Here is a 17,612-nt window from a genome sequence, read left to right on the forward strand (position 1 = left end):
AATAAATTCTGACAGCAAACTGAGTTTCCTTGGAAATGGATTATTCTCTAGTTGAGCCTCACTAAGAGTATTAATCTCACCAGCACCTTGATTACAATCTTATGAGAGCCTAAGCAGAAGGCACAGCTAAGCTATTGAACCTCAGAAACCGTAAGGAAATAAATATGTTGTTTTAAATTACTGAATTTTTGATAATTTGTTATATAGCAAACCAATACATCATACTGTTCCCTAGGACTTGTCTGAAGGATTTGTGATGACACACAGTTCTCGTTATTGATAGCTATAACCTTTGATGAATCTCCAACTTAATAATTTTGTAGTGATACTGTATTTTTCCTTCTCTGATACTTTATACAATAAAAACATTTGCATGAATGCATCCTCCATATTCTTGTGATAGGGGACAGACAGAAGTGAGTTGTGGGAACACAGGTTAGAGAATAATTCTAAACAATAGGCCCACCATGCTTACCACCACATGGTTTCGTTTTCAAAAAGCAATATACCTGCAACCCTGGCTGGCTTAAGTGGACAGGCTATATGACATTCCTCAGCAAACTGCCTATTATCTGCAGAAGCAATGCAGGCCCAAACTAATGTCAACAAGAAAAATCCCTGTTAACCTAAAGGGAGAGACTTTTGTGACTCTTCACAAACCAGATCCTGAAACTCAGGGGGATAAGAACAATTCCTCTTAATCATAACATTTTTAAGAATTTATTGTTAAGAATCCAATTTAGAACCAGTCAGCATGGGCCAAAGTGACCCAGAGCTGTCATGGCAGTGGGGACTTGAAAATCTGATGTCATTCTGTTATCAGTCAAAAGTTAAGAGATGAACCTGGGTAGGACTCTCTGGAAACTTCTCTAGGACTCCAGATAAAACTGGAGTGCAGGAGAGGCACACTGTCCTTTTCCTCACTGAGAGCACCTACTCTTTCCCTTGAGAGTGTCCCCTTTCCCTTTTCTTATCCCTTCAGTAAACTCATGCCTGCTACTTTGAGCAACATGTCTGAAATCTTCCTGACTTGATTGTAAAACTTGAGGTTTAAAAGAGGGACGAGGGACAGCTTCACACTGTCTCAGTGTCCCCAAAGGCCCCAGTCCTATAACACTTGTATTGAAAAGCATTATCCCCTACATTAGTCTTTTTTTTAATAAAAAGATTAATAGACATGTTGGGGTCTAGTACTTTCTTTAATTTTGTCTTTACTATAGAGAATACAGGCTAAAATAGATTTGAAATTTCAGTGTTTGTGGTTTTGCAGTAGTAGATATGCTAAATCAGCTAACAGCATATCACTGCAGATCCAGGTATAGGTGGAATGGATGCATGTTCCCTTTTGTTTTTCAGATTTGTAAATGTTACTATCATTGTTGCTATTGTGCTATTTAGGAAAGCCAAAATAGTTCAAAGGCAAAGATGAGTAAAAACACTAGGTTTTCTAAAAATATATTGAAGAGAGAAACTCATTGGGAATTAATCATTCTACTCCTATATAACTAACTCCTACTTGACCAAATAATTCAACAAAAAGCACAAGTATACAGAATATCAAAATCAATCAACCACTCAAAACAAAAAAACAAACAAACAAACAAAAAACACCCCAATATCTTCAAAGAGAAAACCAATGCAGATATTTTTTTGAAGGAGGTAGATACTTGAAAAAAGAGATGACATGTGTTAAGTTTCCTATTTTGTGGCAGTTAGCCAGAGAGAAGGCCAAGTTCAGCACCATGTTGAGACACACAAAAGTCTGATGGGAAGCCTGAAGTCTTTATAGACTAAATCATCAGGTGATGCACTACAGTTGACTGTAATTGAGTAGGGAAATACTGGAAAGGAGAAAGCTAGCAAGGGATAGAATAAAATTCCACTGATAAGCTATGTCACAATCTCTAGCTGTTCTCTAAACTGCACCTTTGTAGGGCAGATTACAAGCAGATCAACTATAAAACACATAATACTTGCTGAATGAAGATTTGAGCTGCACTCAAGTAAAAGAGCTTCCAGTTTGAGTTCAACCAAGTTGTCCCTTAATGAACACAAATGAAATACAAAAATAAACAAACAATATTGAAATAATCACAATCCTCAGAGAAACTAAATAGATTCAACTGTTTCTCCAGTGGATAACATTCACAATATCCATGACAGAGTCCCCAAATAAGTCAATGTGATGAAGAAGTAAATGTGTTCCATTTTCAAGAGGGAGACAGACAATATTACAAAACCCAGACAAGGGTATTCAAGCAAGGGTATTCCATCTGTGTAAAAAAATACGCAAAAATGATATACACTATAAATTTAAAAAAAGAAAATCTTATAGCTTGTGAAGAAATGAAAATTCTAAGAATGTGGAAAATTTAGAACAAAAGAACACAATATCTTAAATTTAAAAACAAAAAAATAAAAAGACCATTGCATATATTTGACAACAGGATGAAGATGGCAGACAATGTGTGACTTTGAAAACAGATCAATAGAAAACATCCAGTTTGTAGAAACAAGATTAAAAATATATTGAAAATAATTAAACAGAGCCCTGGGAAGCTGTGAAACAATATCAAAATATCAACCTTTCCTGTAATTAGAGTCCTAGAGGTAAAGCAGTCAGGGGGAAGGGAGAAAGAGGGAAAAGGGCATAAAAATATTACACAAAAATGACTGATAATTAATTTATCAAAAATAGAGATTAAAAACTTAAGTCTGCAACCCTCTCCTAAAAAATAATTATTAAAAAAGTACACCTTAGCATGCAAAAGTCAAGTTGCTAAGCACACACAATGAAATGAAAAAATTAAAAGTAGAAAAAAATGATGCATTATATACAGGAAATATTAAATTTCCACTGAACTCTCATTAGAAGCACTGATTAAAATGATGGGAAAATTTAATTAATATTTTGCATTGTTATGTGACAGGAGACATATTTGCGACTGTCTACAAGGATGAAGCAGATAATATAAATGAGAGAAGCAACTGGGGTATGGGTGTATACATACATATTGGCTCAGTGATAGGAGTGATGGAAGTTCAACAATGGCAGGTTACTGTGTTATTGGAAATCAAGGGCAGTGTCAACATGTTTCTGTTTTTCAAAGGAAGAAAACAAGCCACCCTTGAATGTAAATTTCATGATGTTTAGATATTGACTTCAAAAATAGTTTACAATATTTTGTGGCCAAACAAAACATCTGTGAGATGAATAAAATAGAGGGTAGGTAATATGTGACTTTAAATAATGAACAACAAAGCATCAGATGAAAGAAAACGACCAGAATTTTAAGACAGGCTGATCTACTCTTTCTACCATTTATCATACAGTATGAGACTACTTTAAAAGAAATCATATCAGTGCTTACCAAAGCCAGAGATGATCACATTCAGGTTAAATAGTTTGTTCATTACACATGCACTTTTGCTTTTATATTAAGAAATAAGGAGATCATTATTCTAGTTTTTTTTTTTTTTTAGGGAGGGAGTATGGGGATTGAACTCAGGGAAACTCAACCACTGTACCAAATCCTCAGCCCTGTTTTGTGTTTTATTTAGAGACAGGGTCTCACTGAATTGCTTAGCATCTGGATTTTGCAGAGGCTGGCTTTGAACTCCCAATCCCCCGGCCTCAGCCTCCTGAGCTGCTGGAATTACAGGCAAGCACCACCACCCCCAGCCATTATGCTACTTTTAATATAAACAAAATTACTATAGATTTATGAGAATATGAAATATAAAAATAATAAGTGTTTCTCTTGCAGATCTTAGAAGAAAAAAAGTCTGGTACTGAATTTAGAGTAAATATCTAGGACAGCTGAAGGTTGTCTAAAAATGTGCTTTGATTAATGCTTTCTCCTCCAATAGAACCCACGTGAAATGTTTTCATGATGTCTTACTCTTTTGTCGCATGGAAGTAAGACCATGTCCAGAGAACTTTATTTATTCGACAGTAGTGCTAGCTTTCTAAAATTTATTTTTCTTTCTTGTAATTTTAAAACTGCATGAGGCTGATTGGTTATCTATTCTGTAGATAGTAAAAGATACATAATTGTGTTTGATTTCAAGCCCAGAGATTCCTGAAAGCGGGAAGCATTCAGAAGGGACTACTGCACAGCTAAAAAAGAATTTCAGCTTCACAAAACTAGAAGATAGTTTCTAAGTATTTTTTTTTAGTTCAAACTATAACTTAAGCTTTAAATATTTTTTTTCAATGCAAAAAACATTTCCCTCAAATACATGGAATGACCATTCTATGACCTTTCTATATTTTCTGGCTTAATTTTCATATTAGCTTAAGGAATAAGAATTAAGGAATGACATCATATAATGTAAGCTGGAAAATGGCACACACGTGCAGTATTAATTATTAAAGAAGAAAATCTGAAGAGCAAACAAGATGAATGGTTCAGACAGAATGTGCAATCAGCTGTCTTTTGTACTGTTAATGGAGAAGTGTTTCTCTTGCCCTCTGCTCCTATGCTGTTTCTGCAGTCATTTCCACTCCATTTCTTGTATAACCCTTCATACTTAAGGCTCACTGTCACATTCTCATCACGTCCTCATCTCTTGGTTTCCTTTCAAACATGCTGAGAAGTTCCCTTTAAGGGAAACAGAATCTCCAAAACCTGCCCTTTGCCCTACTATGCCCATCCCATCCCCCTTTTATTTAATTCTTATTTTTCAAATGTTTTGAGAATTTTTAACAACAATACTACACCTGTTTCATTAGAATTCAGTAGAGGAAGAGGGGAGGGCATGCTCCTCTAACATTGGGCTTTGAGACTTAGAAATGGCGGTGTAATATACCAGGCAAATCACTTCACCTGTGAGCCTGGTTGTTTCTCCAAAGCAATGGAGAAAAGTTGCTACTACAACTTGCTTTTGAGAATACAAGAAGATGCATTTGTATTTTACCTTATTCTGATAATAAATTTGTGAAGTAGACATATTTGGTGAGTTCTTAAACTCTACCTGCTCAACAGTGTTTTTGTTCATTTGTGTGTGCTATGTGTGTTTAGTTAAACCTTATGAAAAAAACATAAAGGGTAAAAAATAATGTTAACCTCAAAACTTTTAACATTCCTAGCAGTAAACAAAAGAAAGAAACATGAAATAAGAAACCACTTAAGAAGTGGTTTTAATTCTTCTTTGGGGAACTCATGGTAATCTGAGAAGATGCCATAGCAAGAGGAAAGACAGAGGGCAGGCAAGACTTCCAGCTATAGCCTCATTTGAAGATTTCACATTTTGTCTAGTTTTGCTTAATATGTCATTTGAGTGATTCCATGGCCTAAAAACCAATATAAATCCTAAAACAAGAAAGGCCTATAGCTAGAGACTTTGTTTTCTGCTCTGAGATTTCACTGTTGGCAGGACTAGGATTTTAAGGTCTTCTCAAAACTGACAATGTATTTGGTGTGTATTTGTGGTTTGTGGTGGCAATATTGTCATTAATTTTCAAATTGCATAAAGCCTATGCATCACGTTGGTTATACCATATGCAATGGTTTGTTTAGAATGCTTAGACTGATTATGAGTCTACAAATATAAAATAAATTTAGTAAAGATGGTGGCATATTATGCCTATAAATGCATTTTGCTTTTATGTTCAGTTATTGCCAAAGATAAAATACAACACAAATATTGTAAATAAGTCAATTTTTATATTAATAATAGTTAATTTAAGTGGTTCTATTAACTAATTGAAAATAGAACAAATATCAACTGGGATAAATGTTAATTTTATTCCTTACAGTGAAATCTCATCATGTATGGCTATTTACATACCGGATCTTCTGGATTATATTGAATAACATATTCTATCTGTCCATTTGGGCCATCATCTATGTCAGTAGCTCCATTGTCTCCTGAAAATCCTGTAAATACTGTGGTGCCAACTGGAGTGAGCTGAAAGGAAAAGAAAGGAAAAACTCAATTCTCATTTTATCAGTTGTACATCTAGTACATAGCACAAAAACCAGCCTTTAGTTACACAAAGGAAGAGAATAGACATCTGCCTACAACCACAGAAATGAAATATTTTAAAAAAACACACTTGCAAACCTAACATAGGAGTTCTTACAATGTCCGAAATTTCCAAATTCCTCATCCTTGCTTCAGGTAAAGAAATAGAAGGATTCAGAATAAAGCACATTGGCCCAATTAATACCCGTTAGCATCTTAATACCTGTGGAGAAAAATGCATCTGTTTTTTCTTGAAAAACCTTGAAGCATTAAGTTATCTACATGATAGAATTTCAATCATACAAGTAAGTTTCTTTATTTTAGTTTCAAAAGCCTTTACAGAGACAGCCCAAAATCCAGGTTGTTAAGTATATCCACATGGGGAAGAGAAACTATAATAATGATTGCCTTTTTTTTTTTTTTTTTTAAGAGGAAGAAGCTATGAATTTCTTCTGGGCTTCTAATATTGGTTGTATAAGAAACAATTTTATGACAGGAGTTGAAGACAGTCACATCTTTTTATCTATTTTTTTAAACTAAAAGAATAACAGTAAAACAATGTATTTTGGCATGTAAAACCATGTAAGGCATTTGGCCTATTAATGTGGAGATCCTAGAATCTCCACAGAACATCACTGTTATTTTCTCTTACAAATTGTCTTTGTACAAATTGTCTGTACAATATATTTTTGTCAATGTTTTAGCTCATTAATTACTCATTAAGTATGCTTCAACTTAGTTTGATATCACTTACTACAATACCATTCCTAATATAGCCTTTGCCACTATGAGTAAAATTATAGTGACCTTTTTATGTTTGTTTGTTTATGCATTTTAAACTTCTGTATACATTATGCTGTCCCAGTAAATGAACACATTTTAGCAATAAACATAAGCTCTGTACTTCTACAGCGCAGAGACCTAATTTTATTAGGTTTGTTGTGTTAATTATTGAATGGGATTCCCTCATGGAAAAATACTTTAAGAAGGAAAAAAGAGATCATCTAATTTACTTACATTTTTTAGGGGTTATAAATTCAAATGTCTACAGAGATCAATCAGGGGATGAAAGTGTGGAAAGCAAGTCTGATGGGAAAAGTGAACAAATGCCCTATCTAATTTGATAGCTGCTACTCAGTCCTACAAAATTCTTACCATAATGGAATATGGAGCTAAAATTACTAGGTCATCTAAAATTCTAATTTTATAGGAAAATTATTGATTCTCAAGTTGGCACTAGATTTTATAAAATTAAACTATGAATGGGCCAAACACATTTTTATTGATCTAACAACTACACTAGTTTGTAAATTTTTATTTACAAAAACAACATAACTATGATTAAAGAACTAAACCATAACTATAAGGAAATAGGATATTTATAATGTTATTCTAAGTTAACTAAATGGTTTCCAAATTGTCATTTTTATTTATTTTTAAATGCATAAAATGTCAGAAAAGATACCATTCTTGTTTATAAAAATCACTCATTCTTATGTAGCTATGCTTTTAGGTTTTTTTGCTTCTATTTATTTGACAAATGAAAAATGTGTGAGTATGTATACACACACACTTACACACACATATATATATGCATATATATGTACTTATTATGTACAACATATTTTAAATTGTGTATGCATTGTGTATTGTTTAAACAAAGCTAATTAACATATCTATACTTCAAATACTTTTCATCATTTTGTGGTGACAACAATTAAAACCTGATTGAGCGGCAATTTTTTAAAATCTATTAAACTGTAGTCAGTCACTATGTTGTACAGCAGACCTCTTAAACTTATTTCTTCTCCTTACTTAATTGGAATTTTGTATCATAGTCATCATTATATTCAATGTCTCTGAATTCAATTTTTTAGATTCCACACATGAGTGCTATTTCTCTTTCCATTCCTGAATTATTTCACATAACATAGCATCTCCCAGGTTCATCCAGATTTTTAAAATTATGAAAATTAAAATGATTGCTACCAGATGTTTAATAAAATATTTAATCAAAGATTTTGTTGCCAAAGCAAAAAAAAAAAAAAAAAAAAAACAAAAAACATCATGGGGTTGAACTAAATAAAAACAAATCAAAAAATGCTAAATCAAAGAACAAATAAAATAAGAAACCAAAAAATTGAACAATATTGTGTCTGGAAATTCTGAAAACAAGTATGCCTGTATCCTTCAAATTACTTACTGAGCCTTCAGGTAGCATTAGACCACTTTCACATTAGAGCCAGATTCTGGAGACAAACACTAGGTGATACAGTGGGTATCATAGGGAAGGAATAGGAGATCCTGGAGGAACTCAGGTCACATTCAAGAATATTAAAGGTCTTGGGGTCCACAGGTGGACTGGAGTCAGGGAAGCAACTGCTTTTCAACAAAAAGTGAGCAAAAGGGTTCCAAATACAACAGAGGTTACTTTCCCAATTTAATAAATTCTGCTAGCCTGTTTAATATTACCTTAAATGACAATTTGCTATACGATTGATATTTTTTATATCTACTCACTATTACTAAAACCACTTTTTTCCTGTTTTTCTTACTTTAAACAAGATTTATAATTGGAGGAAAAAAAAAAAAAGATTTCAGTGGAAAGCTTTCAGGGCATCTCTGCCAGGCAGATGATCAGTTTCTCTGTTCCTTAATGTTTTGATAAGTCTCAGGTTTAAATTATATTTTCTGAAATGCCTTCTCTGTGAGGAATGATGATCAGCTTGCCTGATTCTGTTACTTGTTTATTTAGTTCATGTCTTTTGCCACAAATAATTGTATACAGCTATACAGCTGTTGGGAAGTACATAAACTACACTGATGAATTCAAAAGCAAAAATTTTAAAAAATCAAAACAAAAATTAACGTCCTTTAAGAAGAAGCCAGTAATAAAATTTTTCACCATGAAGAAATGATAAATATTTGAGGAGATGTTTAGCCTTACTTAAATATTATGTCATGTAAACATATATCTAAACATCTCATAGTGCTACATAAACATGTACAATTTTATGTTTTATGTATTATTTTAAAATGTTTAATTTTAAAAAATTATTTATATTTCTAGGTTTGATGAGAGATTTAGTTTTGATTTATAATACTGAATTGATATATTTTGTCTCAAAATTAAACGATTTCTCTTTTTTATAAAAAAGTAAGAGAAGTTAGAATGTAAACATACAAGATGGTGACAATTTCTGAGTTTACTTTTCAGGTATTTTGTGAAGAATATTTCCTTAATACAACTCAAAAATCATGAACAATACTCCAAAAGAGAGTACTCCAATCTTCCACATAAAAAATCCCCACAGAATTATTGTATTCATTGTTTGATATGAATCCAGGTGGTTATCTTATTAGATGTAGTGGTTAAGTTCCATAACAGCAACACAAACATTGAATTAATGAGTATTAAACCTAGGAGGCTTGAGAAATACAAAAATGGATTCTGCAAATGTCTAGTTTAAATATTTTTTAATCAACTGATCAATGCATAACCTTGTTTTGTTTAAAGACATTTAATACATATTTTGGATTTATTACCTTCCATCTCTGAGCTATCTGCACTATAATTCATGCCTGAATGAAGCTTATCTAACCCATGTATTTTCTGCATAAAGCTTATTACATTCTTCTGTTAGGAACACTTGACGACCCATCAGCAGTACTTTAAGGGGCCATTTCAAACAACACGATCGATCATGACCACCACCACCAATAGCAACAACAATAAAGACCACAAAAAATGTAGAAAGGTGACACTACATAAATTACAAATAGAATAACTTCATAAAGCATGAGATTTGAAGAGATGGAAGAACATAGATTTATTTCACTTTAAGTAGAAATGTGTGCAATTGTTGACAAAATTCTCACCAGTCTGTGCATATCTGCAAATGACTGCAAAAGTTTGGCAAGAATTGATTTTGTAGTTACAAATAAATTTTTGTTAGTAGAACAATTTGCAAATAAGATGTCTGCACAATGAGAATTGGCTATATGTAACAGACAAAACTAGGTTTTCATTTGAATTCTGGCTAAAAAATGCAATAAACTAGAAATTATCAGACTTAAGTTTGACTATTGTCCTGTCTATGATTAGCTATAACTCCTGTTTTCAATTATTTTACATTGATAGATAAAATTTTATGTATTTATCATGTACAATATAATATTTTTGAGCAGTTAAAACATGTTGCAAGGCTTAAATCTAACTAATAACAAATTAGTTATAAAATGGTTATAATTTTGTAGCAAAACATTAAATAACCATATTCTTTGAATTTTTCAACAACACAACATACTCTCACTAACTATGGTTCCAAACTTTACAATAGATGGATCCCTTAAACATATTTCTCCCATCTAAATGTAAATACGTGGGAAAACTCTAAGAAATCAGTTTTGGCAATGAGTTTTTGGATATGATCCATGAGTGTAAGCAACTAAAGGAAAAGATACAGATGGGATTAGAGTATACTAAAATGTTTCTGTACAGTAAAAAAAAAAAAAACTGAGTAATGAAACAAGTTACAGAATGGGGAAGGATCTTTTCAAATTATACATCTGATAAGCAATATCCAAAATATGTGAGGAAGCTACAACTCAACAGAAAGAAAGAAAATGTTTCTCGTGTTGGCTGGGATACTATTCATAATAGTCACACTATGAGACCAACACGTCTCCATCAACTAGTGAATGGATTTTAAAAAAATTGTTATAAATTCAGTCATAAACAGATGGAAAATCCTGCCATTTGCAAGAGTACAGCTCAAGCTGGATGTCACTGTGTTGAGTGAAATAAGCCAGGCACAAAAAGACAAATACCTACCACATGATCTTTACTCATTTATAGAATCTAAAAAAACTGATTTCATAGAAGCAGAAAATAGAATGAAAGTCAACAGAGATTGTGTGGTTAGGAGCAGCAGATTTAAGGAACTATTATTCAAAAATGCATGCAATTCTAATTAAATAGGAAGAATAACTGTGAGATCTGTTGTACATTAACTTAGTAGTCTTTCTATAATCTAACAGTAAACTATCTGAAAAAGAAATTAAGAGAACAATTCAATTTACAATAGCTATAAAAATGTAAAATACTTCAAAATAAATTCATCCTAAAGGTGAAAGACCTATAGAAAACTACAAGCCATTGATGAAAGAAATTGAAGAAAACACAAATGGAACAATACCTGTGTTCATGAATTGAAATAATTAATTTTGTTAAAATGTCCATACTACTCCCAAAATATACAGATTCAAAGTAATCACCGAGGAAAGATATTAGAATGAAACAGACATTATTATTACTGTGTGTATATATGTGACTGCATGACCAATATGATTCTGCAACCTGTACACTCAGAAAAATGAGAAATTTTATCCCAACTGATTCAAATGTATGATACATCAAAGTCATTATACTATCAGGTATAACTAATTAAAACAAATAAAAAAAAGAAAAGAAAAAAATCAATGACATTCTTCACATAAATAGAAAAAAAATCCTAAAAGTTATATAGAACCATAAAATACCAATAAATAAAGCAATTTTGAGAAAAAAAAAGAAGGTAGAATCAATCACAAGACCTTACTTTAAAATATACTGCAAAGTTATAGTAACTCAAATACATTGTGCTGGCATGAAAAAACAACACAGATCAATGGAACAGAATAGAGAGCCCAGAAATAAACTCTAGCAGTACTATAAACTGATATTTTACAAAGGTACCAAGAGCACACAGAGAGAAGGAAGTTAATTCAATAAATGGTGTTTGTCGAAAACTAAGACAGAAGAATAAGATTATACACTTCTTGTCATGTACAAAATCAAGCCAAAATTGATTGAATATTAGATCATAAATTATAAAACTACTGTGATGCCTGATTTTCACATAGCTCTTTTTAACTTCAGTTTCTTTCCTGTGAGTGTTAAAATTGGATTGAAGTACTTTTGAGGGACAGTTTAGATCAATATTTGGAGAGCTTATTAAAGAATTACATAAATGGAGGGACAGTCTATAAATAGATTTTTCTGATTCATTAAGGTTATGGTGTCAATTTTCTCCAAATTTATCTTTAGATAAGGCACTTTCTAGGTTGATTTTAAAATTAATGTAAAAACACATGGTCCAATATTAGAGAAGACTATCTTAATGAAGAATTAAATTGCAAGGCTTACTCTTCCAGATTTTAAGACTTTATTATTAAACTATAGAAAAGCAGACACTGTGATACTGACTTTGGAGTAAATAAATATACTCACAGTACATTAGATCTTGCCCAGAAACAATTCCCACAGATAGAATCACCTGATTCAGAAAACAACAATTCAGTGTAATAGGAATCTAATGGTTAGTTGACTAAATAATGCTGGGCTAATTACATATCCCTAAGGGAATAAAAAAAAAAAAACCTCATTGTTGATTTCTACTTTACAGCATAAATAAAACTAAATTTCAGTAGGCTGTAGATAAAAATGTAAATTATAAAATATTTTTTTCAAGAAGAGTCATTAGATAATATCTTTACAACATTACAAACATTATAATCAGAGGAGATTTATTCAATAGGACATACAGAGCATAAGCCATGAAAATGAGATGGACTACATTAAAAATAAAATATTGCAAAAATGCTAGATACAAAATCAGTAGATAGCTAGAGAACATATGTTCGCCAATAAATTTTGTGCAGAATATATAAAGAATTCCTATAATGCAATTAGTAAAATACTAGATCATTGAAAAATAAATTTGTTGAAAACAATATAGCTTAATGGTCAATGAACATGTAAGAAATGCACCTTTTCTCCTTTTTCTCTTTCCTTTTTTGATAATGGGGATTGAACCCAAGGGTGCTTAACCACTGAGTCACATTCCAAGTCCTTTTTTATATTTTATTTATAGACAGGGTCTCACTAAGTTGTTGAGACTGGCTTTGAACTTGCAATCCTCCTGCCTCAGCCTCCTGAGCCACTGGAATTTCAAGAATGGACCATGGCACCCAGCCAAGAAATGCTACTCTTTAATAAACATTAGAAAATTCTAATAAAAATCCAATAGAACATTTCAATGTCTCCATTAGATTGACTAAAACTAATTATAAGGAAAACACTATGGTAGAACAAATGTAACTCTGTTATACTACAAGCATAAATCAATTTACCTAGCTACTTTAGAAAAATCTTTGGTGATATCTACTATTCTAAAAGGACACATATCTTATGACTCAAAAATTTCTCTTAAAAATTATTTTTGTATTCATCAAACAAGAATATGTGCATGTGAACTGAAAAGTTCTATAGAAGATTATACCTAGACATATGTTCTTAATATCCCAAATATACAAATAACTGAAATGTTTATCAACAATTGAGTAGCTCTATACAAGGTGAAGAATATTTATACTATTGACCATTATATTGCTACAGTATCAGTGTATAGTCATGAACATAATGATGAAAAATAATACTGACATAAAAAGAATTCATGCTGCATGATTGCATTTATACTAGTGTTCACAACTACCAAAATTAATAATAGGGTGAGACAGGAGGCTGTCCTTTGTAAGGATTCGGTGACTGTAGAAGGTATCCTTCCTAAGATCTGACAGTAGCTCCATTTGTGAGCAGATTTGTGGTAATACTTAGGAGTTTATTCTGGAGAATTCACTGAGGTAAATAATAATAATGTCTTTAATTTTTGCTACTCTGTTATATTTCCACTAGTCTTAATTGAAAGACTTAATATGAGTCCATATAATTTGAATATAAATACTGAAATGTTTTTACATGAAATGATATGACTAAGCTTTGCTTCAAAATCTTACTGGGTAGAGGATATGAATAAAACAAGTTTTTCCAGAGCTGATAATTCTTGAAGCTGAATAATGAGCATTGACCTTTGTGTATGCTTAAAATTTTCTTTAACAAAAAATTAAGCAAGCAACAAAATACTATAGTCAACAATTTTTTTTTGTTTGTTTTTCTAGTACAGGTTTCCTCTTCCTTTGTTTGTATCAACACAATTTTGTTCACAATTTTCTAATGTCCATGTGGGAGAATTAAAAATAAAATATAGGTAAATGGTCTAGCACAATATGTGGCATAGTGCATTCTAAATATGTTGTATACTTAATATAGTGTTAGTGTTGGAATTTCTATTCCTCTTATCTATCAAAATGACTTTTTTTCTAGTCAGTCTTAAATTTTTAAGCAAAATTTTGGACATAAAAATAGTGATTTTTAAGGAACTTTCAAAAAACGCATTTTAATTCAACCAGACATTGCAAGAAATATAGAATATTTTTGAAATGACAAATATGCTATTTAATCACAAAGGTACAACATTCTTGAACTTCCCACTTGATATGAAACAAATGCAAAAAAATAAAAATAAAAACCAAGAACATCAACTTACTAAAATACATATACATATATATGTGTGTGTGTGTGTGTGTGTGTGTGTATATATATATATATATATATATATATATATATATATAATCTCCTTATGGATTTCTTTGAAAACTACAAAATGTAGAAAAATTCCAAGGAATAGTATGCCAGTATAAAATAAACATGAAATTGGTATCACAGTAGGTCATTGTATATAAGAGCATTCCCTTTAAAATAGAGTTTTCATTACAGCAACTAGTAAAGAAAAATAAAATTAGGAGACATAGTATACACTTGTAGCTAAATATGGAATGTTCTTACTAATAAAGTCATATTAAGTATTTTTCTTTGCCGTATTTTCTTCACACTAAACTTCTGAAAGAAGGCAATTGACCAGCAACATTTGAAAGGAGTTCTCTCTATCAATGTGTCACTCATATCTTTCAGATCTACTTTCTACTGTAAGAAAACTGCGCAACAAGACCTACCCCATGTTTAGTAGGTTACATCTCCTAAGTGCTACATCTCAAAACTGCTAACTAACTTACAATGACAGCAAAAAATACATTAAAAGAAGTGACAGAAAGCACATAGCTAAATGGACATATATCCGGACAATTTTTGCATAACTAACAAAGTATTAAATAAAGAGAAATAAAAATAATCTGTTCATAGAGACTGCTATTTGTACACCACAACTCTTTAACCTTAGACAATATTTTATTTTTTTCTTTTATCTCTCATAGCAATTAACATAGAAAATGGCTTAACAATAGAAACTTAAATTTTTTTTCATACTTGTAAGTCTTATTTCATTTTTGAGACTGAAAATTATCATTATTTCTTCACATTTTAATACAGTACACCCATCATAAGGTCATGATATCAGAACACTGTTGCATATCCCCTGTTTGTGTTTTCCCAGCACCTTGAGCAATCTCTTTTTAAAAAGAAACTCCTACCCATTTATTAAGTTTTAGTCTGCAAAAGGCTGAGCAGGGGTCTGGCAGCTCAGTCCCAACAAAATTTATGCTTATTTCCCTGCTTCCATGGAGAAAATCATGGAGAGCCCACTATGAAGATAGTTCTTCTTGTGTTCTTGCTACTTTTCTTTGAAGAAAAATCTGTAGATTTTTAGTAAATAAAATATAAGAGGATCTAGTAGCAAGCACATTCAAATAGAACAAATTTGTATTTAGCAAATAAATGTTATATTGCTCAGTTTAAATAAAATATTGAGGAGAATAAATGATAGAAAACACTTTAAAAATCATCATACTGTGTTAAATGTATATACTTGCTGATTCAATAATGTCTTTGTCATCAACACCACTGTATAGGTGGGTAGTAATGATCCTCTGACATTTCTATCTGTTGTATAATTTCTGGTAGTAAATCTGCAAAGTTGATCTTCTTACATATGCTTGCTATAATATTTGAGGAGTATTTTTATGTAATAAAGTAATTTAAATAATATCGTTTCAACTGGAAAAAAATTTATAAAAATAATGTTATCTAGTTTTGGAAACTTGTTTAAGAAAAAGCTATCCTGAAAGGATTATTTTAAATGCAATTGATGAGATGCTAGTTAGTAATATGTTTCTTCAAGAATCCAAGTATTCTGTTCCTCTCCCCTTCCACACATAAAGAAAGAGAACATCTTAAGGGTCATGGGTATTTAAATAAACTGAAATGGAACTAAGCATTACATGATGTTTATCATAGAATAATGACTTAATGACAGATTGTTATCAAGACAGCAGTTACTATATTTTTACTGATGGACATTACCAAATGAGAGTGCTACCTTTAGTGAAACAGGATTATTTTTCAAATGCTCTTTAGTTTTTCAATTTTCAATATTATTTATACAATTTATAGTATTACACAGCCATTTCATGCCAATTAATCTCTCAAGAAAATCCAACAGATGATGATATTCTGCACAATTATTGCTACTAGTAAAACTGGAGATACCTTCCTGTTTAATTAGAAATGAGATCTCAATTTTATAATTTGTATCTTGCTTTTGTATGGCATGAGTTCAACTTTTTTTTTCTTTAATGAAGAAGGGGTCAGTCACTGACTTCAACAATTCCTTTTGACCTTCTCTGACTCCCTGACTCCCTGACTCCATTTTTAATGTTGCCCCTTCCCCTGCCCCAGCACCTTTCTTCTTTAGATTTACTTTGGATTACAGGAAACAACAGGCCTGGTCTACAAACATCCTGATGACAAGAGACTGAAACTTCTCCTAAGCAAGCGTGTGTAAACATCATCCATGATGAAATTGCCCCCGCCCCCAGGCAGGAATAATCATCCCATTATGGAAATGAACTCCCCCCCCCCCCCCCCCCCCCGCCCCAGTCATTCCATCATGGAACCAATGAGCTCCTTTAAATGATAATGACCTTCCCAGAGCTCCACAAAACGTTTCCTAAGATAATGACCAACCAGATCATGGCCTGACCAACATAACCTAATTTACCAGCTAGCTAATTTCCAGCCATGCAAGCCCTTAACCCTTGCCTATTTTCTTCTTTTATGTAAAACCTCAAAGTTTTTATCACTTTCTTGAAAACAGATCTTTGATCATTGTACCCCTACACCTCTTCTTTCTAGAATGGTCATGCTGATTATAGATTGTTTCCTATGGTTCTCCACTAATTGTCTCTTTGATTGATGTATTGAGATGGGTGACCAAGACTAGCCCTTTGGAACCACTGGGACTGGGGCCTTTGCCCCAGGACACCAGGAGCATAATTAATTTTTAGTACAACTTGACCATGCAGTGCCCAGATATTTGGCTAAGCATTCTTCTGAGTATATATGTGAGTGTTTCTGAGTGGGATTAACACTTGAGGAAGTAGTCTGAATTAAGTAGATTAATTGCATTCCCCAGTGTGGGCCGGCCTCATCCAATTTATTGAAGCCCTAACAAGGAAAAAAAAAAAAAATACTGAGTAAGGGAGAGATTTCTTACTCAGTTTGACTTTTTGAACAAGTACATCACCTCCTCCTGCCCTCTGACCGGCATTTTAATTATCAAATCTCTTGTTTTTCAGGTCTATAGACTCAGACCAGAATTGTACCATTGGTTTTCCCAGGTATCTAGTTTGACAACTGGACTTTGGGACTTTTTAACCTCCACGATTGCATATTCCAGTTCCTTATAATGAATAGATCTTCCTCTTTTTCTCTCTTTCTCAGATTAACAGGTAGATATAGATGTAGAGGT

The 17,612-nt window shown here is 32.1% G+C and overlaps 1 protein-coding gene across 16 annotated transcripts in view; it reads right to left on the reverse strand.

The window, feature by feature from the left end:
- Pcdh15 (protocadherin related 15) overlaps positions 1-17,612 on the reverse strand; it is a 702,462-nt gene that overhangs the window by 400,227 nt on the left and 284,623 nt on the right. For all 16 annotated transcript variants that reach the window (XM_076835193.1, XM_076835192.1, XM_076835191.1 and 13 more), the window contains one exon: positions 5,794-5,913. In XM_076835193.1, the coding sequence (XP_076691308.1) occupies positions 5,794-5,913 (120 nt within the window). The remainder of the gene's footprint in view (positions 1-5,793; positions 5,914-17,612) is intronic.

This window comes from Callospermophilus lateralis, chromosome 15 (assembly GCF_048772815.1).
Source record: "Callospermophilus lateralis isolate mCalLat2 chromosome 15, mCalLat2.hap1, whole genome shotgun sequence".
Classification (NCBI taxonomy): Eukaryota; Metazoa; Chordata; class Mammalia; order Rodentia; family Sciuridae; genus Callospermophilus; species Callospermophilus lateralis.